Source organism: Poecile atricapillus, chromosome 18 (genome assembly GCF_030490865.1).
Source record: "Poecile atricapillus isolate bPoeAtr1 chromosome 18, bPoeAtr1.hap1, whole genome shotgun sequence".
Taxonomy (NCBI): Eukaryota; Metazoa; Chordata; class Aves; order Passeriformes; family Paridae; genus Poecile; species Poecile atricapillus.
In genome coordinates, this window is record NC_081266.1 from 2,103,244 (window position 1) to 2,125,888 (window position 22,645).

Consider the following 22,645-nt stretch of genomic DNA (forward strand, 5'->3'; position numbering starts at 1 on the left):
TACTGCTCACAGAGGTATCTACTCTTTGAATGATGATGCATAAAACATGTTGCTGAACTGTTTCTGCTCATTTCATATCAAGTTCTTAAAGACTCTGATCAACACACATTAAATTCTGTGCCCTCCTCACCCCCAATAGATCCCTGCCCATTGTCCTAGGGGGAAAAAAAAAAATAAAAAACAAATCCTGATTTTGCTTTCCTATGTTCAATTTTCAAAGTCATCTATTGCTCTGCCATCGAGGTGACCTTAAAGATTAAGCATGACATTGCCTTGGCACCACTCTGAGCACTGAAGAAGTCCTCATATAGCCAAATGCTACCAGAAAGCTTGTTTCTCTTTGGTTTTGAAGCACCAGTCCCCTGCTCTCAGCCTAAGATGTGTTTTTGTCCTGGTGGTTCTCATGGCTCTTGCCACAGCTGACACTACAAGTGTTTTTCTGTCTGAAGGGTGTTTTTTATCCCGTCAATGCAGTCTGTCCAGCACAGATTGTCAACTCCTGAGCAGTACAAAGTTTGAAAAATTTTCCTGGTCATTAGCAGTGACAATGGCAATCACAGAACTGAAATAATAACCTCTCCAAAGACAACTGCTGGTTTTCCTTTAAAGAAGGTGACGTAGAGGAATGTTTTGTGCGAAATAAATTTGCGTGGATTAGTATTTGCAGGTTGCCTAAAGTATGTCTGTGTCAGGATCCAAAATGTTTAGCCCTTGAAGCTTTTGAACTGGAAACAAAGAGCTTTTCACTGTGCACAGACCAAATCCTATTCAATCCTTCATTAGAAAGCCCTTGGTTCCCTGTAGGAAACCTTCAGGTTTAGCACTAATAAGAATCCCCTACCCTGCCAATGCTAGAGCAGGACATTCTCTCCTGGGTTTCCCAGGTGACCCCACATCTTGTTGCTCTCTGCAGACACTTGCTGTGGTGTTAAAATTTGTCTGAATCACTAAAGACTGAGTCTGTTTAATTCTTATACTTGCATAAGACCTTCAGGGAAAGTACATGCTTCTATATGATAAAAAAAGAAAAATTACTTAAGGCTTCTTTAAGGTTATAACTCTTAAATTTATCTCAATTGCTTCAGTGAATTATCAGGACCTAGATGAAGTGTTTTCTGCCACAATTATATTTCCATCTGCTTAAAAGGCATTTTTTTCAAAAGATCTTTACCAACATCTAAACCAGTCTTAATGTCTGCGCACCTGACATCTCAACCTTTTATTGTTTCATTGAGAAAGTTTATAAAGTCCAAAATTGTGTTGATCACAGGTGCACATTTCTAAGGAACTATAAGGCCCCCATATTGACACAAAACAAGTGTCCACAACTTACTGGATTCAGCATTTTCACAAGTTTCCATTTCTGCTGTTTCTTCCTCCTCTTGCTCATCGGTGTCTCCTGATTCATCACTATCTTCTATCCATTTTCCTGGCATCAGCCCCGCTGAGTCATAGGAGTTACACAGTGGTCCCACGATGTGAGTGATGAAGGATTCCTGGAGGTGTGCCAGCTGAGGAGCAGAGCGGTCCATGAAGGGACTGATTGGCAAGCCCAGGCTGGCCTCTTCATCACCCTGGAGATGAAAAACAGCCGTCATTTCTCTGAGCTAAATGAAACCAAGCTATGTCACAAAAAGGAGTAAAGCATATCCAACCAATTAAAATTGCTGGAAGAGCTACACCTAAATGGCACCCTGGCAGTTCCATCGTGACATTGCCACAGTGCCAGCGTGTCAAATGGTCAGAGCTACAGCTCTTTGCTTTAGGAGCTGATACCAGCCCACTACCAATAATATGAATTTAACAAGGATGTTAATGACTCTGCAGAAGGATGCCCCTAGCCCTGAACTTTGCACTGTGTGAAAACTTGGAATTTGTTATTCCAATTATTTCTTCACATTATTTCAAAAAAATCCCTTCTGATTGTGTGATTGCTAGTTCACAACAACCTTGTTTACAGGGAATAAGACAACTTCTAGAAGACAGGACTACCTCACCAGACTAGTTTTCTTATTAATTTCATCCTTATTAAAAGTAACCTAGAGATGTCCTCTTGGCTTTGGCTCATAATATTTAGAATTAAACTGCAACTATTAGAATGATCCCTTTGAAAGCAATGTGTGACATTCATTCAACAGTAAATCTTTCCCATGAAGCTTTTTGTTAGGGTTTTTTGGGGGAGAGAGGGAGGCATGAGTTTTTTCTCTCTCTTCTCATGATGCAAAATAAAGTAAAACTGCATTGCAGAGCCAAATCTGATATACTCAATTCCCTATCACAGCAAAAGCTTCTGCTGATATCAGTGTGCTTTCAGCTGAGCAGATGTGACAAGACCAGATGCCATCTCCCCCCAAAAAATATCTAACCTCCCTAATCAAGCCTGGTATGTAACTGAATGCTGTGGTACAATACAGAGTTCTATATTTAAGGATATAGATTAGAATCTGGAGATGCATTTTCAGTTTCCATTATGTTATACTTTGCTTTTATTTATTTCCATGCAATGTGAATTTTTGAAGAGTAATGGTTCTTCATACCTGACCAACACCCTGTCTATATCTGTATTTGAGGAAGGCCAAAAAATGAGAGCTAAATTCTGGAGTATGTACAGCAAATATCTCATTTCCTTGTGTTTTGTTTGTTAATTTTATAATAACCAACCCTGAAGTGTTATGTTCAATCATTAAAAACAAAATATTTGCGTTGACAAACCACTGAAATGTGCCATCCATTCTTGAAACAACAAATTAAGAAGAGGTGACAGCTTGGTCCTTACAGAAACATATCTGAGATTTTCTAGTTGTGAACTGGGAAAAATGCTGACTGTTGAAATATTTACAAATTCTTTTTTATTATTCTATTAAAACATGATTTATTATGTGAAACATCTGCAGTATTTTTTTAAATCTAATATATCTGTCCTGTTTTCAAATAATTATGCTGGACATGTAAAGAGAAGGAAACATGCTGCAACAATATGACACAGGATTTTGAATATTTTTACACAACACATTTTTAATAAACAGTTTTTATTTATATGGGGGTGAAATTCTTCAAAGAAGTTGGTGTTTATTGTAACAAAGATATTTCTTGACTTTTACAGCATAGGTTGAATTCACATATGTGTGCTTTTTGATAGCACTTCCAGGGAAATTCAAACTTCCCATAAAATTTTCCTTTTTAGAAATGAGAATATGAAGACTTTTCCAGCTGCAGAAAAAACTAGTGCTCACAAGCATGGTGAACATGGTTTGAGACACCTCTTGTAGCTTATTACATTAAAGGAAAACAGATTTTAACAGCGATAAAAGAAATAGAGAATCCAGCTTATCCTCCTCAATGCCAAAAGCAAGTCCAAGAAAGAAAATGTTCTCTGTTTTGGATCCCGTTTCTGAATGATGGAAAGGAACACAGGCTCATACTGTGGAACAGATAACACAATATCTTCCCACATCTGTATCCTCACAAGCCTGAGTCACTGTCCAATGCCTTGATGACATCAATATATCGGGGCACTGCATGCACTGGTCACCCACATAAGCTATGATCATCACCAGAATTGCAAAGTACAGTTTGCTGGGACAGGTGTAATGAAGAAGAAAAGCATTTCCTGAAAGAAAATTTGGGACTTGAAGGTTGTTTTGGGAGACTCTCTTTGTTTAAGAAAAAAAAAATGAAAACAAAAATGGAGCCAGCTATATTCATACTATGTGTAAAGTTCATTGTACTTTCTTTTTCTTGGGAGATTTGAAAGAAATAAAGAAGCTTCAGGTCAATGTCTGAATTATGTCCCTTTCTCTGTCTCTTTGCATACTCCAGAAGGCAGCAGCAAATCCTGGTTGGATTTTTTTTTTTTCCCCAAACTGAAAGTGCAGTAAATTTAAGGGAAGTTCAAAAAGCTTTTAAAGGGATTAGTCTGTGACTCCACGTCTGCACAGCCTCCCTGAGAAGTCTGTGGGTTGTCTTGTTCAGTGATTTAGCCTGTTTGCTTCATCTGGAAAAGACAGGATGTGGAGTTTAATCTGACCAGAACATTCAAAATGTTCCCACTCAGGAAACAGAGGAATTGTGTGGGAACAACCCTGACCCTTGCACTCAGCTAAATAGGTTATAATGAGAAAAGGTTCAGTTAAGGGCTCCCTTACACCTAGAAAGAGAGGAGCAGTGCCTGGCTGTACTCCCAGGTCTTTGTAAATCAATCTGTGGCTGTCCTCCTTCCTTGTGCCACCAGCACAGCCTTGCATAATTAGTGCAACTGTTCTGACAAACCTCTGAGAGCTGGAAGTGTTGTCTTAAAAATGAACTGTGGGCCAGGATCAGTGTGTAGGGAGCAGATGTGGTTGGCCTGTGATGAACTGAAAGGCAGTGTTACAGTCCTGCTCAGCACATAAAGGTTCTGGTTGTAGGAACAGAGATGTGGCCTGCAGAGAAGCTAAAACAATCCCACTGCTCTGGTTAGATCATCTGTTCTCATCTTTTGGAGACTACATGTCAAAAAAAGTCTGAGACTGCAGAGGAGGGCCATAAAAACCAGCTGATGTCTTGGGAGAACACAGAAGGAAGGATGAAAACATGATTTGCACTAAGGAGGAGGGAAATGACAGCCATGATGAGTGAGAACAGGATAATAAAAAGAGGAAAGGAACACTTGTTCACCATGACAATGCTCGTCCACAGTGCCAGACTTGAACAGTTCAGCCTGTAAAAACGCCATCATCATAATCTTCAGTGACAAAAGGACTTTCACTGCTCCAGCAAAAGACTGGATCAATGTAACCCTATCCAACCTCTTCACCTCTATTCTCTGTGATTTTCCACTCACCACCTGCACTATCGTGCTCCAGAACACAGGGCACGCAGCTTTGGAATGTGTTTACCTGTTCATAGAACTCATTGACGATGCCTTCTGTCCACTGCAGATGCAAATCTTTGCACTTTGCAGGCCCATTGACATCAGCCAGTTTGATGCACATCTGACAGACCAGCAGGCGGTCGTTCTCGTTGGTCCAGTCAATTCCAACATCATCGTTCACCTAGGAGACAGGGAAAAGGAAACCATGATGGTAATCCCGGGCTAAAGGATGTGTCCACAGAGGAAGTTCTGACCTGGGACATTGTACACTATATTTAGCTAGTTAACAAAATCACTGGGATAAGCAGGCGAGCTAACCTCAGGCTGGAATTAACAATATGGAAAATGAAAAATAAATTAAAACCGAGGAATATTGAAATGAATAATGAGAAATCAATATCTAGCATATTATGCACCTGTTTGAAAGCATTTACTAGGAAAACAAACAAAGGCAATCTTTCCATGACATTTTTCAAGGAGTTGATACCTATTGGTGTATAAATATAAATTACTATAAAATATCATGATTGCAGAGTGAAGATGTGTATAATGAGCTCATTTCCCTGTTTGATCTAAGTATGGCTGAAAGTATTTCCTCCCTTTTTCCTTTTCTCTATTTTTACTACACCTCTCACAAGAAAAAGTGATAGATACTGTCAGCTGCTCTAAAAGAAAAGCAGGAAGGCTGAGGTTGGAAGGGACATGACTAGCAAGGGTGCAGAAGGAGCTCAGACTTTTATGGATCTACAGATCAGTTCTCTGTCTACCCTGGACCACATCTAGGGCCTCTCTCTACTGCTTCTTAAAGCCTGACAAAGAGAAATGTTACAGGGAAATGGAAAACCAAACCAGTCAAAAGTCTGGAGGCTTCAAAGTGTCAGCATACAGATCCAGCCTAAGTAATGCCACAGGAAGAAAACATTTTACCCATGTCACCAAAAACACCTAAGGAGGTCCTAGATACAAAACACACTGCTCTTGAGGGGTTCTCACAAGGAACAACAAGGCAGTACCAGCTCTAAAGGCAGGTATCTGGTTAACATGGCAACAGCTTTGATGGGTGATGGAGCTTATTAAAATATCTTAATAGGAGGTGATTTCCAATATGTCAGTTTTTCAGAATGGTTTCTCAGCGTTGCGATTTTGTGGATCACTGAATGGGGCATGCAGGAAAGATCTTTAGTGGCCTTTCTCTGGAAAGAGAAATGAATGGAAGACCACACTTTCACTGCATTTGAAATTAGAAGGTCAATTCTGTTCTGGTTTCTGTGCTTTGATAATACAACAGTACTGCTAAATCAGTAAAAATTCACTCAAAGCAGCCATTATGGAAACTTGGTAATAACACCTTAGATTTTTTTCCCCTTGAGTGCTTTGCTAATAGGTCTAAAGCGCCAGTGGACAAGAAAGCAATGTTGAAAAGTAGAATGCAAAAATAGTTTGCAATAATTCTAGCCTTAAACCACTTGCAGAAAAAAAGTAAATATGTATAAGAAGAGAAACTGTGTCACTAACTTTAAATGAGTAAAACCCAACAAAAAGGCCAGATTATTATTCAACATTTTACAGCAGCCAAAAGGACTTTCAGAGGAAATAGAAACCCTTTTTGCTGGATGCTACCAAGGCCCACAATCTTTTCCAACCATCTCCCAGAAACCCAAACTAATCTCACCTTGGCGTTGAATTTGGCAACAAAATCAAAGTGTTTCTTCAGGTCAGTAGCCAGAATCGCCTCGATGACGAGGAAGCGGAAATGCTTGAACTCCACGTGGTCCAGGTTGACCAGGAAGTTGTACTCTGGCCTGGACATGAAGAGGTTCCAGGCAGCAGCAGCGTGGTGGTTCTCCAGCACGGAGCGGTCGTTGTACAGCACCGCCTGTGGAAGCAACGCGGGCAGGGGGAGCTGAGGAACAGCTCTGCAAGATCACAGCAATGGATTATTCTGTTCCAGGCCGCGGGTTAATGGCTAATATAACATGGCTGTGTGCTTCCCTCGTTCCCAGAATGAACCTCACCTAATGGATTGCTGTCTTTGGGAATTGCACCGGGCAGTGGTGTCCGTGTAGGACTGGTTCCAAACACAGAAACAAGAGGAATTCCAGTTTGCAACCTGAAAACACATACTCAGCCTGACAGATATCTCAATGCTAAAATCCAAAATTGGTGAAATCCTGACCAAAATAAGATGTGTCACTCTCATAGTGAGGGTAATTCCAACCACAAAATAACAAGAAAAGTATTTTTTCCTATTAATTTTCAAACTAGGAACATACGTTAGCCATACAAAGAGGCTAATCATCTAACTTCCTTTTCTGATTTTTACAAGCACAGAGCTATAGCTCTTGCTACATTTAGATTAGATTAGATTAGATACAATTAGATTTAAACATAGTAGATGTCTTCTCTCCCAATCTATTTACCTGGCCAGAGTATCAAAGCTGCTGATCACAGAAGTGCATTGCAAGGATGAGAAGCATTTCTATCAATTCATTGACACAAAGTGGTACCAGAGCGAGTTCAGGTGACTTGCTCTTGGTGACAGAGGAAGTTTGGTTGCAAACTGGGGAGTAAATCTAGAATTTTTACATCCCTGTCTGACCTGCCACCATTAAGATATATTTTCTTTATTTCCTCCTCCATAGAAGTATTTTTCAGCACAGTGTGCTGAAGCCAGGCAGGTCAGCTATGTAAAGTAAGGAAAGATGATATCATAATTAAGCCAATAAAGAGTGACTCAGAATTGCTGAATTCAACTCTCAGGACTGGCAGCAACTTCTGTGAAACCTTAGGCAAGCCTCAATTTTACATTTATAACACCGAGATTATTTTCCACTCCCTGCCTCCACATAATTTCATAAAAAGACTGCAACTGCTCATATTCTATAGAAACAACAGAAAATGCGTTATGATCATGCACAATTAACTTGCAAAGCACAGTCAACTACACAACTGGAATTTTATATTTAATCTTTCTGTGCATTACTTGGTAGAATAATTCTTCCATTCTCCCACAGTCACAGATTCTTTGTCAGTCAGCAGTGCTTTACCTTCTTCACTGACACAGTTTATTGGTACCTTTCTTAACAGCTCTGCTAACTGAGGGTGTGTAAGAAGACTCTTACCAGCAATCCCCAAGTGGAGTGATTATTTCTGTCACTTTGACAAGCTGTTTCAAAATATTTGGCAGACTTGTGCTTAATGGAAGCCACAGGCACCACTAGCAAGGAAAAGCTGTCATCAAGACCTTCCAAACTGTACAGCAACACTGCCTGAGATTTATTTACCTGAGGAGCACTCGTTGCTACCAAGAAGGCATTGGTCCTTCCTGGGTGATCATAATCATGCATGGCTGCAGCTACATAAAGAGCCATCAGCTCCAGGGCAGGGATGTTGCCAGCCAGACATCCGTAGCTGTCATCTGTAGGTGTGTATGTCTTGGAAAACACATAGCCCATGTGGCCATGAGTGATTCCACTGTCAGAATCTGAGCAGAAATAAAGAAATTAAAACAATAAAAAATCCAGGCCATTTTTTTTTTTTTTTTTTTTTTTCACTGACCTGTTGTAACAGAAGCAATAAAACAGGGAGAGATGGAGCAAATTTGTGGTAAGAATAAATGCAGCCTGACCTAAAAGATTTCTGTGCCTGTGATCCAGTAAAATAAGACAAAAAAATTGGAAAGGAACAAATTCTGATCCCACTTGGGGATCTTCCAGCCATTCAGAAGAACCTATTCTCAAACTATGCAAGTTACAAGCAGTAAAATGTGGATTCACAGCCATGCTGGAGCTTGGTGGGGAAACTTGATCTTCTCACTCATTTCTGTAATTTCTTTCATCATGTAGACAAGTCTAGGAGACACTAATAATCCTTAAAGCAATGGACTAGAATTTATTAATTAAATTACAGTGAATGTTTTCCAATACAAATGTCTAGACTTTGGATCTCTACTGATAATCCTCTTATCATCCTCTTTTTGAAGCATCTTGAGCATACCTGTGAGAGACAGATACTGAGATGCTTTGCTAATTTAATCAGAACGACCTTGAATGGATCTTGCATGCAGCTGAACAATGTCTTTCAAATAATAAACGTCAAAAAGCCCCAGAACTCAACCCTTTTCATTCTACCTCACCTACTTTCAGCCACTGAAATCCCATGCTAATAAATTTTTACAGGAATAAAACCATTTAACACCACACAGACAAAAAATAAAAAATAAAAAATAAAAAAAATAAAAGAGAAAAAGAGCAAACTCCTGCTTTTCCAGCAGCTCTCTGAGAACTCCCACAAAACACAGGTTCTCTAGTTGCCACAGCTGAATGTGGAGAAGTTTATATAAAAGTGCAACAAGGTGAACAATCAGAAAACAGAAGAGTGGTTTTGTAAAGCAATTGCCAGATGGTAACAAGTCTTTTTATTTGGAGGAAAGCAAAGAACTCTTCATGACAGCCAAGAGCATGGCACTGCCTGCATGCCCCAGAAATTGTAGAATAGCAAAACAATGAATGCTTTAAGGATTTAAGTCTATGCTGCCTCTGGTACAGCACTGAAAAGCATTAATAATATAGTTTTCCTGGGGAAAAAAACCTTTTGTAAAAATTTAATGGTAACAAAGATCTGGTGTTAAAGGTGACCACAGAGCCTTGCATTCACATGTCATTAAATGCTAAATATTAGGTTTTGGAGGAGCAATTACACTCCCTTCAAAGTTACACAAACACACCTGAACACCTTCAACATCCACTGTGGTACTGAACTACGGTGTGTTACAGCTTGCAAAAAATTCTGCATGCAATCCTCAGCTGCTGGCTTTCCTACAGCAAAACTCACGAGAGAAACTTTAGGAATACAAGATTTAAATATACCTGAATCACTTGCTGAGCCGTGGTCATTGATGACAGTTGGGAGGCCTGGGATGGGCTGGGTTGTGAGGTACCACACGGCGTGTAGAACATCAGTGGCGTGGATTCGGTTGTGATCTGCGATAGAAAGAAAAGCACCCAGCTATAAAACACCAGGATGCTCCTGTCAGAGGGGTATCAGCACCATCTAGTGGGTACTCAATCCAGCAGAGACAAAACCAACATTGCCACGAGCACCAGGGCTGCTTCCACTTTTCAGAGAAATGAAGAAAAGGAAGATAAATTATTTTTTTTTATTATACCAGGTATTCCTCTTTATTAAAACAAAACACACTTAAGAAAAAAACAAGGAAGTAGAGTGTTAGGTACATACAAATCCCAGAGACTCTGTGAATAATGAAATGTTTTAAACAGAAATGAATGGATTCAATAGAACAGACTGTGGGACTTCCATCTCTAACCTCCTCGGGCTGTAACCTGCTGCTTTAGATCCCTGATCCAGTTCAAACACAAGGAAAGGATCAAAACTGGGTCTCTCACTTTCCCAGAAAAGACTCCAAACCACCTAGCTAAAGGCATTTTGAGGTAGCTTTCCTTAAATCCTTCTCACTGTAGCTGCTCCAATTGGTATTTAATATTTTGACAGAGAGACTACATGGCTTCTTTTAAGGATGTCTCCCACATTTTTCTGTGAATGTAGAGAAAACAGGGTGTTCTATGTTCCTCAATGCTGGGTTTATCTGCCAACTAAACAGGGTAATAACTCTTTCCTGTTGGGAAAACAAGAATCTTGTGCAGCTGAAGCACTCTGATAAATTTGATTTGAATCAGTAAATACTTCTGGGATGACTGAAAACAGGTTTTTCAGTGAATAAATGCTTCCCACTGAAAAATATCAGCTAAGCTCTAGTAACAGAACAGGGTTCACTGATGTATTTGGCATATTTTTTCTGCTTATAAAGTTCATCTCTTTTGGTACCATAGCACTGCTACTGTATAAAAGTCCAAGTTGCCTTTAGGAGGTTAAATGCTCCAAGAACTTCCAACTTGGGTATGCTTGCATTAGCAGCAAACAGTCTTTACTTATAATAGCTCTATATGATTTCTGGCTTGTGCAGATTTTGACATGAATTATGAAACAATGTAAAAGATGAAATGCAAAGAAAAAACGATGACAGCCTCTGCCTAGCCATCCATTTGGTCATGATGTACTAGAAGAAAAAAATAGCTTTATAATGCAAGGAAAAAAGGCTTCAGTACAAAAGCGTACGGAAAATCCTCAAAACTTTAAGGAAGCATCATTATCTGCCAGGAATTTTTACTTACAAGGTATCTCTCGGTATCCACACTCCAAGGCATGAAAGTAGTTCATAAATTCCCTCACTGGTATTTTAAAGGTTTCAAACAGCCCCATGTCTTCAAAAAGCCTGTATGATACCTGAAAGAAAAAAAACAACAAAAACCCCACGCTGCTAAGTAGATGAGAAAAACTACAAAAATTAGATATAAAACTCCTTAGGTTGAATTACCCCATGAAAATCTGCTTTCCTGGTAGTGTTTTCTCAAATCCTTGAGTCCAATCAATCCCCAGAAAAGGAGGAACAAGCAAAGGACGGACAGAAGGGAGAATTGTGTGGATCCTATGCATTGTGTCCTTTCTTTCTCTCCAATTTTGGAAGTGAAATGATAAAAATTACTTCAACAGGACATCACAGGCAGCAAATAGCTCAGGAGGCAGAGATGCTCTAAGCATTCCTGCACTGAAGATTCCTTCCTTCCTTCCTCCCTCCCTCCCTCCTTTCCCTCCTCCCCTCCTCCCCTCCCTCCCCTCCCTCCCCTCCCTCCCCTCCCTCCCCTCCCTCCCCTCCCTCCCCTCCCTCTTGGCAAATAGGCAGCAAGCAGGTGTAAAATCAGGCCAGAAGGAGTTAAAAAAGGGCATTGATGTCTTCCCCAGAGTCACCTAGCCAAATTCTTTAATTAAAAAAAAAAACCACAACAAACCCAAAACCAACAACTGTGCAGCTTTTTTTTTTTTTATTCTTTGCTCTTGATTAAACATTTTACTGTGCTTCTGTCTTTTAAAATACTTTCTTCCCAAGCCAGATGCTGTTCCAGGAGCTCTCTGGGAGCTGGAATCCCGTGGGCTGAGCACTGGAGCTGAGGTGTGGCCCCTGCTGCCACAAGCCAGGGACACTCTGGCTGCTGCCAGGGGCTTGGCAGAGGGTGCTCCACCACACTGCCTCTCTCCTCCAGCCTCCCTTTCCTGCCTCTCTCTCTCATCGTGGCTAATGCTTAAATTAATCATTTATAACTCAGAGACTTCTGGTGGCGCTGCCTGACGGAGGAAAAGCTGAATTTCTGCACGATTCCCAGTGGAAGCTTTTTGGCAGCTGGGCATTGTTATTCACACACAGTTCCTCTCCTGGGTTTGCAGGCCCACAGAAATGGCTCTCCTTGCAGGACATGAGCAAAGTTCAGCAGTTCCCTTCTCGATGCTTGCAGGTGACCCTCTCACAGCCCTTTTTATGTACTGTGTATTGGTGTTCTTCAGATGTGTGTTCCTTTGACATTCCTGGCACCTAGTCTCTGGATCTGACAAACTCCTCACAAGGCTGGGGGGATGATCCCAGCAATATCCCATCTCCCATGTGTGATGATGAGAGGGCCAAACAATCCTCTTGTCCTGCAGGGACCAACTCAGAGATGCCACCCTGCCTCTGACACTGCTCCCTGCTGCCAGCACAGGAGCTCTCCACCTCTCCCTTTGGGCCCAGTTATAAAAGCTAAACCACAGGTTTTACTCTTACAGGAGCTGTAAGAAAAGTGTTAGGTGGGACTGAAGATGTTATTGAATTTTCTGGCCTGTTCTGAAGCAGCAGCTCAGGTCTGAGAGCTTGGCTCTTCGTTTCTGAAGTGAGACTGAATGCATGCTCCTCCCTACACCCCATCATGCATATTTGTCACTGCCACATTTACTGGGCTTGCCACTGCAGTTTGCACAGATGCTTTCATGGCTCCTGACTGGTTTGGGGTCTTTTTATATGTCTAAATCAATTTAACATTCCACAAAGAAGGAACAGATATCTCAAGCAGCTTCAAAGATGCTAAGCCAGCATTTGCTTTCTAAACTGAATGCTTCCCTAGAGGCATGTGTCAGGTTTGCTTTGTTCCATCTCATAAATTTAACCTAGCATGGCAAACATAGTTAATTCAGTTTTTTAATTTACTATTTTTTTTGAATGGGTTAGTCGACTTAATAGCAAACTACAGAGAATAAATCATCAGAACGTTTGTTTTCCTTTGTTAGTAATATCCCAGGATTAAAAAATCAAACTAGAAAAAAATAGTGCTTTTGGCTGGAGAAAAACATTTATTTATTTTAGTTTCCTGATTTCTGAAAAGAATTTCATTAGCAGCATCTGAGTAGGTGGGGGTAATAAGGATCTATGTTTTGTGAACAAGGTTGAACTTGTTACATTCTGCTGTTAGGGAGAGGGAGTTATTGTAAACAGCTGTTACAGAAAATGTTGAATTTTCATCACAAATATTAAAGCTTCTCTATTTTATTGCACAAGCCTCATTTTGTGGAACTGTGAAGTGGATAACATGTTAAGACCCTGTGCAAAAACCAGATTTTGGAAACAGAGTGAGGAGATTTAGTGCAATTTGAGGGAAGCACAGAGAACTCCTGTCCAGAAGTATAGAACCCCATGCAGCTTGGTAAAGTGCTTAAAGCCTACAGAGGCACCCATGTAAAACCAGAACAAATTTTGGCTCATCCAAACTGTTTATAATACCACCAAAAGAAAGTTCTGGTTTTCCTTATGTTTCATTCTTCATTCTCTTATCATTCCGTGCTATTAAAAAATGAGCATTATGATCTAGAAGAGGATTTCAATCACACACTCATTGTCTAGTGCTAAAGTGCCTCAGTGAGCATCAATTTATCCAATAAATATATCCAATATCCAGAGTTTGCCTATTTCTCTAAAATGAACCTAGAGACTTGGCAGGCTGGTCAAACACAGATGTTGCTTGCCAAGCTGCAGAACACTAAAAAGCAGACCACAGAAGAAATTTGAATTCATGCCATGATTTTCCTTGTTGACCACCAGATAATTGAATCTAGCTGAATAATAGGTAACCACCAAGGGACTGTGATTTGATCCAGCATTCTTTGAAGCTTGTTACACTGAAATCTGCCTGACACACTAACCTCTGTGTTTCTGGGGGGGGTGTGGGGTGGTGATAATTGTACCACATTGAACCAATTAACTTTATCTCTCCTTTCCAGCACTCATCACTACATAATGCCTTGTAAAGTGATACTCGTTCAGTGAGATTCTCTTGGGCTTTTTTCCCTTTCATCCCTAAATAATAATAAAAATAATTACTTGCTTTTCCTGTTTAATAATCTTCAATACTTTCATAAGAAAAAATGACTAATTTGTCAGGGTGCCAGGAAAAGGGGCATAAGAGAGTAGAAAGTTCAGCCAAGAAAGTGATTATGGAGAGTGACACTAATCGTGCTGGGTAGAGACAGGCTGTGTCAGTAACTGAATTAAACCCACAGGAAGCAATAAAAACCTGAGAGCTGAAAGAAAGACTAGTAAGGTCTCCCATCCTGACTCATAGCAAATTAGTCTTCTCTACTTAATATTACATGAATTTTCTCTCAAAGTTCTGATTCTTTAAAAATGAGGGGATATAGCAAGGAGTCTTTCTACCCCCATTCCTCAAACCTTGCTTTCTTGCCTAGCCTGAAATCTGAGATCTTTTATTTCTGGGATCTTATACTGAAATCTTCAGTATAAAAGAGGACCAGAACTCTGTATATCTTGCATCCACTGAATATATTTACTGTTTAGCCCACCCATGCTAAACCCCATGAGAAACCCTTTCCCAAAAAACTCAGGAAGGGCTGGAAGCATCTCAAGAGAATATACAGAAAAGCAGAGAGCAGAGAAGAAAATAGGTGTGTGATTTTTTTCTTTCACATTTTTAAATCTAAAAATAAAGACATTGAAAAGTAAGGAACATGAACAATGAGACAAAGTTCATATTGTCATCTTTGAATTAGGTGTCAGGGATCACAGTTCATTGGATCATCAGCTTGCAAGGACAATGCCTTTTAACACATCTGTCTAAATCTGTTAACATTCGACCCAAACACTGCAGACAAGGTAAGCCTCTCACCTGACTGAGAATCCGACCACACTTCTTTCCTATTTTTTCCACCAAATCAAAGATTGGGAAGTTCCAGCTATTTAGCTGCTCCATCAGGGGATCCAAGTTGTCCATAACCAGAGGCTCAGGAGCCAGTACAGGCTTGTCCTGTGCCAGAAATCAGAATAAAAAGGATTGTTAGTTCAGTGAAGCATCTCAAGCAAAAATTTATGCTCTTAAAAGCTGAAGTCACATTAGCATCATGTGTAAGTCAGTGGTACTTTACTCAGCTCAGCGTAGATGTCCTCATTTCTTGCAGCCCTGCAGCTACTCACTCCTTTATAATGTGTTTCACTTGAATGGGTAGGAAATTCTGTTTATGAAACAGCAGTGTCTGCACTCAGCACTGAGACTCATTCATTCACTCATGGGAATCATTCATTCATTTCCAAGGGAGTCTGCCTTCATTGTGAAATTCACTGTGGTACAGAGAGAAAAGCTCTCAGTGTCTGCTGCTGCATCAGGATCCATTCACCACACTCTAACATGGCTAACAGACCTCAGTCCCAGTGAAGACTTGTGCTCCTTGGACTGAAACCTACCTGTTTTTCAAGGTCTGCAAATAAAAGATGGGTTGTGCCCCTCCTTTCACATTTCTCCCTGTATACTCCCTGGAATTTCATTTTACTTAGAAACTGGAGATGAGTAAATGCCAGAACATTTCAAACAAAATGCCTTCTCTAAGCATGTCCAACTCCAACATATTGCAATACATTTCTCAAGAGCTCCTGCCAACTTCAGATTATTAATTCAGTTGTACAACAGACTGTGGAAAACTTAACTAAACAAAGCTTTCCCTCTGCATCTCAACCAAGCTCACAGCTGAATGCTGTAAGGCAATCATCACTTGTTCACCACACTGCAACGTTTAAGACATGCACCCACAATAACATCTTGCAGCACCCTTAGACCACTTTTTTCTGTGGGGATCTGGGTTTTCAGTTCATTTGGTTTTAGTTTTGGGCTTTTTTCCCCCTCAGTGTCATCATACACTCAGCCTGTTGTGCAGGGGGAGCTAAGAGGAGCTACCTCAGGTGGTATCAAGGGATGCAGGATGATGGTCTCGGGTGTGTAGGACCGACAGCCGGATCCCTTCCGAGCCTGCTCCTTGGAGCAATCGGTGTCGTCGTCGTTCTGAACGATGTCACTGCTGTCGCTGTTGTTGGTCTCGTAGTCAGAAGTGGCTTGAGCAGGATCATCTGCAAACACAAATCACAAAGCTTGTGGTGTGAACAGCGAAGGTTTCATGGAAGTCATCCTGTGACCTTCTGAATAACAGCAGCAGGATCTCTGACTCATAATACATTTGTGCCGCTTGGCTGGCTCGGAAGTCCGACAATCTGTCCAAGGGCATTAAAGATATACCCTGCAGAGTGTAAAGAATGGCATCAGGGAATGAAGAGAGAAATTAATTTGAGGACCATTATTTAAGTAAATTGAGGGAAACAGTATATCCCTTTATATTTTAACTCCATACGCATTTTTCACGTTTTGTACTTAGGAAAAGGGAAGGAGCCTCAAAGACAATTTGAATGGACTCACCTGTGTGTGTTCTCTTCTTATGACAGACAAACTCATCTGCCCTTTTAGTGGATGATTACTGAGTTTGAGGGAATGAAGTGTTTTTGACAAAGAATTACCTGTTCTGTTCAGGGTGTGTGTAGTAGCATCATTTCTATTTAGTGTTCCGTCACCAGCTTCTATTTGGTTGTAGGGTCTGCCACAGCTGAAACACATCAAGAAACACACACAACATGAAGAATCATCACATGCCTTAGACAGTCTTGTGTAAAATGATTTCTGGCAGTGTGAGGTTATGTCATACAGTATAAGCCATGGTCCAGGGTACATTCTCCAGACAAAATCACAGGAGAGTGATGAAGTTTTATTGCATCTTGGGAAAAAAAATACAGAAAGACCTTGGATCAGCTGCCCACCAGCATTAAATTTGTGTTTTCAATAGTAAACCTGAACCATGGGATTTCTTTAAATGATTTTTTTTATTATTCTCTAATAATAATTAACCAGCACAAAATAAATCCCTTAGTTCTATACGAGAGCTGCCCTGTAAAGAGGAATTAAAATCATGAAAATGTGCCAGAGTCCCATACAATCTTACAGAATTCAGTTTGAGCACAGTCATGTTCTGGCTTCACTCTTCTTGCTTAAAACTTGATATGTTCTTAAGCAGGAAAATTATATTTTATCATTTCTTCAGTGACAGCATGCCAAGTACATAAGAACCAAGAGGGCAGAGTTTGCTTCATCATTTCCAGTACAGAAACATATTTTGGGAGGAATCACAATATTATGACCTTTTAAAATGACTGGCTCTTCCCTTCCATTAAAAAGCTTTATTCCTTGTGTATAATTCCCTTTAAACCCTAATTACAACCTGACATTTTAACATTTTCTCTGGTTTGAGTCAGCATTTTGTGGCATATCATATATAACAGTCTTCACAAAGCAACTATTACAGAATTATTTGGATTGGTCAAACTTTGTACCAGAACCTTTGCACCATTTTAAGTTCAACATTTTAAAATGGCTTAGCTCTTGTTCCAGCTAGCTTTTGACTGGAGCTTGGTATGCCCTGCAAACATCATGAGTTCCTGAAGGACTTTCAAATAAAAATGCTAATCTCTATTCAATGATACCTGTAGTGCATAGCCAAGCAAGTAAATCTTGTATCAATCAGGTTGATAAACAAGATGAAAATGGTATTAATTTCATTACTATCTACAACAACCTTGCATTGATTTTTTTTTGACATTTTTAATGCAATTCTTAACTGTTCTTTTTAATAGAAGGTTTCCAGAAATGAAAGCCACTTGTGAAATAACAGTATTTTGTTGAATTGGTAATAAAAAGCACAGCTTAATAAGACTGCAGTACCTTTATGCTATATTTCTGTTGTGTTATATAGTTTCAATTTCAAATGAATCTGTCCAAATCCCAATTTTGGTATACCTTTGGAAAACTCTTAAAAGCACTTAAGTCTCTATTTAGTTGCCTGTCTCAAAAGCTTGTTTGGATCCTCCTCCAAACTCCAGCGAGGATGACTCCCTTGAGCAAACTTGCAGTCTCAGTTTTGACTTTCTCACAGCCACTTCCTATCCTTGCACACAGCACACTGAGACACATCCAAAGTCATGTGATAGAAGTCAGAAAATAAAAACTATTTCCAAAGATAGTCAAACTTGATAACAGCCATGCTCTCTGCTGGCTGGCCACTCGTGCTATGACCAAAAGTAACATCTGGTGAGTAAAGCAACCTTGAAACTGCACTGGAAAAGGCTTGGGAATACCAGCATTTTCCACTATTCTGAACTGGACATATATTGCAAGCTCCAGTAATTTGATTTAGCAACTGAATCCTGTCTTAGAAAATAAGCAGAACAACTTTCTTTCCAAAAATGCTGATTTTGCAAAGCAGGTCTGGTCTGTGTTACTTAATAAAGGGCTTTATTTTACTTTACTTTACTTTGCTTTACTGTACTTTACTTTACTTTACTTTACTTTACTTTACTTTACTTTACTTTACTTTACTTTACTTTAACTTGACTTCACTTCACCTCACTTCACTTTTTTACTTTTGTGTTACTGGAGCTCTTAGCAGTAGAAATAACTCATCTGCAGTTGATTTCTGAAAAAAATAAAAATAAATCCCCACAGTACCTAATCTGACTCTGCCTAGGGAAGACACTTCCCACTCCTTCTGAGAGAAGGCTCAAATTGTGGGGTTTTCAGGCACTGTTTGCCCTAACAGTCAGACTTTCCTATGCAACATCAGCTGCCTGCTGTGGAATACTTGGCTTGTGACATAAAGGTGACTGCTCATGTCAAGAGCATGACTCCAGAAACACAAGCTGTAAACACAAAATCCACCTTTGGGATCTGCAGGTTATTGACAAAGCATTCATTTAGGAATCGGGCTGTCCATCTGACAGGAGTAAAAGCAATAAACAAAGCCAACAGTCTTCCACTTTAAAAGTATTTTGTAGTATTGATCTACACATTTACTTAAGTACTATAAACCTGAAATATCAATATAAACACTGTAGTAAATGACAAAAGCTTGTAGTGGGCCAACAGAACAGGTTCATGAGAACAATGTGGAATGATTCCAAGGCATGTCAAATTATCATCTTACCTGCTGCAGATGATGGAGGGGCTGATAGTAGGGTCTGAGAGGCTAGGTGCACTCTGAGTAGAAGTTAAGACTTTGTGTGGCTTTAAGCCCTGCTTGGTGTCGGTGTCTGTAGGCTCTGGAAATGACACAGAAGATGTTTTTCCAGTAGGACTCGTGGCAGGCGTCCCCTGAATCGGTGAATGGCACGGGGAGGTGAGAGGTGAAATATTTGGGGGGATACCTGGCCAAAGACAAGAAGAGTCTCGTCAATGAACAGAAGTGTCAGATGGTTGTTTTAGTTCACTGTGCAGAAATGCTCTTCTTGAGATGCACCAGCATAGTCTCCAAACCAAATAAATAACAGATTCTCCATTCTGAGCCAAGCCCAGGGCTGCAGCCCTATCAGCCACTTTTACCTGCTGAAGATCTGGCTCAAAACACAAAGCATGTTTTCCCAGCTGAGCAGGATGCACTAACTGGACAGGCATGAAATGAAGGACAAGTTTTTGTGGCACAACTGTTGGTATCAACATGTTCTAGTGACAGAGACACACAACCCCAAACAGGCAGTTTCCAGACCCATCTGCAGTTTTTCTGTAAAGCAGGGTCAAGGAAGGCTTACACACATTCCCAGACAAATTTGGATTTCTACTGAAGACTAGCGATAAATAGCGAAAAATAACAATTTTTAGCAGTCATACATTATACAAAATACTGTGCTTCTGGGGCCATTTCTTATAGATTTTGGCCTTGATCTTCAGCTTGAGTTTATTTTTCAGTATCTGTTGCTCACTAAGGGAGACTTGCAACCATTACTGCAGCACATGGTACTGGACACCTGAGCTAGAGTATAGAAATTGCCAATATCCAGATGTGCAACGCTGGCAAGATGTAATTCCCTCTGTCCCTTTTTCCACCTAAGCACCATGCCAAGGTGAAATGCATCAGCCAGTCCAGTGTTTAAACAAAGTGGAATCCACTTTACAATTCTTAGTCTCAGACAAAATGAGACTCCAAGTCCAGAGGCGCAAACTTAATCTGTCTTAAAAGGAAATGCACAGAAATTGAGCTAACTCCTGTTCTGAGGTTTGTAGGAACTCAGGCCCAGTTAATTTACCACATTCATCTTCAATGCCAAGGGACTTGAATGGGTTTTATGTTTGAATTTTACCCTTGATATAAATGCCTTCCAGACAGGAAAATTATCTTAAAATAAGGTAATATGTTGATCTATGTTTATGAAATATTAACCTTGCAGGATATACATGTACAGTTCCAGTGTTTTTTCCCTGACAGCAACTCACTGTGATAGGAGGCTAAAATTTGATTTACTGCTGACAATGCGAGAGTTAAAATAAATTCTGATAGTTGCTTTGTTGTAATTTGGAGATAGCCAGCATCTCAGTTTTGATTAAGGCTATTTCTTCAGCAAAGGTAGTATGTATTTAGTATCTTAATTCAATGATTGCAAGTAGAATATAATTCTAGTCTTGAGATCAGAACACTACAGCCTCCAGAGCAATTAAAATGTTATCAGATGGCCATGACACAGGGAAATTGCTTTAAAAGACAGAAATCCTCTATTTCACATTTATGAATTCATTGAGCTATCAGCTTTCCATCCAACAAAAATATGTATTTAAAAACATTTCAGAGTCTGTTAGTTGCACAGGGAATGGAGTTGGATTATTATCTATCTTTGAGATATATGTTATGTAATATTCATAACTCTTAGAGGATGCAATACATACGGTCATCCTTCAACAATTTGAAACAAGTCCTGAGAATATAAACAGCACTTTTTACAAAAATGTCTCTAATCACAGCAAGCTTTTTACTGCTGGTAAGGATCCAGTCTCTGGAAATATTTTTTGTTGTGTGTATTTTTGCTTTTATTAGAAAGTAATTCACCAGAGAAGGTAACCACAAATGAATAAAATTACCAGAAAAAAGAAATATTTTTCCAATAATTCAACATTCAACCATTTACTGGCAAAAGTGAGAGAAGATGTGTCTTGCTACAGCAAGGATTTTTTTTACCATCAAGATAAGAGAAGAATAAAAATAAAATGAGAATTTTTTAAGTACATCCATGCACTTAGGTCCTCCAGAACTTCTTCAAATGTGCAGTGTTGAAGATATAAAACAGTGACTTCAATGTGATGTGAAATTATATGTATGAAAACACTTAGGTTTTTTCCAAAATAGGTAGAGCTAGCAGTATTTTTAAATGTGAATCTTTTCATGCATAATTAAAGACATATTTTATAAATTAATATATTTACAGATTTAGCTAGATCAACTTCTACTAATTGTATATTGCCAATGGAGCTAATACATAAAAGTCTAAATTGTATTAACTAGTGCAAATTGGAAGAATTATTTAGCTGGAACATGAAAACAAATCATAACTAAAAATACATGATTATACATAGTCTAGAGTATTGTAATATCAATCTTCTACATAAAACACTGATGCAACATTTCTACTCCTCTCCACCAGGAATTGCTCATGATGGAATGGAGATCTCCCTTCATCATGGGACAACTCTTGTATTTGGACAACAGAGAAAAATATTAGTAATTTCTGAAAGGAGAAATTGCTAAATGTAAAACTGACTGATGGGCTTGGTAATTGTTGTTTTCCAAGTACAAGATACTATACAACCACTCCTCTCCTTTACAATTTACTGGGATAATCTCTGAAAATCACAAATCAAGTTGTTTTGTTTTTTTTGTTCTAAAGCAAATTCCTGGATTCTTGTTACTATGTCTCCATTATTTTCCAGGTTAAATTTCATTCATTTCCCTATGTGCCTGTTACTTTTTAAGATAATATTGTGCTACTTAATCTTCACTGTGGTAAAACAAAGCAGATTTATACAAGAAAAGATCTTTCATATTGTTCTCTTCAGTTTGAAAAGGCAACGCGATGTGGCAGCACTAGGAACTAGAAAATAATTGTGCAGCCATATCTTCAAACTCATCTTTAAGTCAGAACCTTGGGATTCTCTGACTTTTCCAGATGGCCTCAGCCATCCATCGATTTCTATGTGATAGCTGGGTAGCCAGGATCTCTGAGTAATATTATTTCAATAGTATTTCTGTTTGGATAAAAAGCAGGCTGGTAAGAGAATGGAAGGTCTTGTGGTAAATTTGAATTGTGAGTTAAAGCATGTGTATACAGCATGGTATACTGCATTTGTAGGAGGAGGAGAACCACATTATTGTGGATTAAAGCTGCTTCAAGGCTGTCATATTACACATTTCATTATCAATTCCAAAGTCACCTTCTTAATTTCTTTCAGGAAAGAAATACAGGATGCTTTTTTAAAGGCTCAAAAGTTTGAGGTGAAAAAACCCCATATTCCTTATCTCTAAAAACCAGTAAGAATGACCTGTATTTTCTCAACAGTGAATATATAGAAGTAGACCTCTGAGTTACAAAGGTTGTACCTTGGATATGTTTGCATTAAGACAAGTTAGTTTCTGCTCCCAGCTCAAAATGGAGTTATGTAGGTTGTGCCTTAGGAAATCTGCAATATGCACAGACAGCTAATGTCACAAATG

The 22,645-nt window shown here is 39.5% G+C and overlaps 1 protein-coding gene across 3 annotated transcripts in view; it reads right to left on the reverse strand.

The window, feature by feature from the left end:
* The window catches only part of PDE3A (phosphodiesterase 3A), a 219,944-nt gene that overhangs the window by 7,558 nt on the left and 189,741 nt on the right, over window positions 1–22,645 (reverse strand). For all 3 annotated transcript variants that reach the window (XM_058852942.1, XM_058852944.1, XM_058852943.1), the window contains exons 6-15: window positions 19,097–19,316; window positions 16,584–16,669; window positions 15,973–16,142; window positions 14,914–15,051; window positions 11,044–11,155; window positions 9,721–9,834; window positions 8,137–8,336; window positions 6,525–6,728; window positions 4,878–5,033; window positions 1,334–1,574 (exon numbers count right to left, since the gene is read on the reverse strand). In XM_058852942.1, coding sequence (XP_058708925.1) covers window positions 1,334–1,574; window positions 4,878–5,033; window positions 6,525–6,728; window positions 8,137–8,336; window positions 9,721–9,834; window positions 11,044–11,155; window positions 14,914–15,051; window positions 15,973–16,142; window positions 16,584–16,669; window positions 19,097–19,316 — 1,641 coding nt within the window. The remainder of the gene's footprint in view (window positions 1–1,333; window positions 1,575–4,877; window positions 5,034–6,524; window positions 6,729–8,136; window positions 8,337–9,720; window positions 9,835–11,043; window positions 11,156–14,913; window positions 15,052–15,972; window positions 16,143–16,583; window positions 16,670–19,096; window positions 19,317–22,645) is intronic.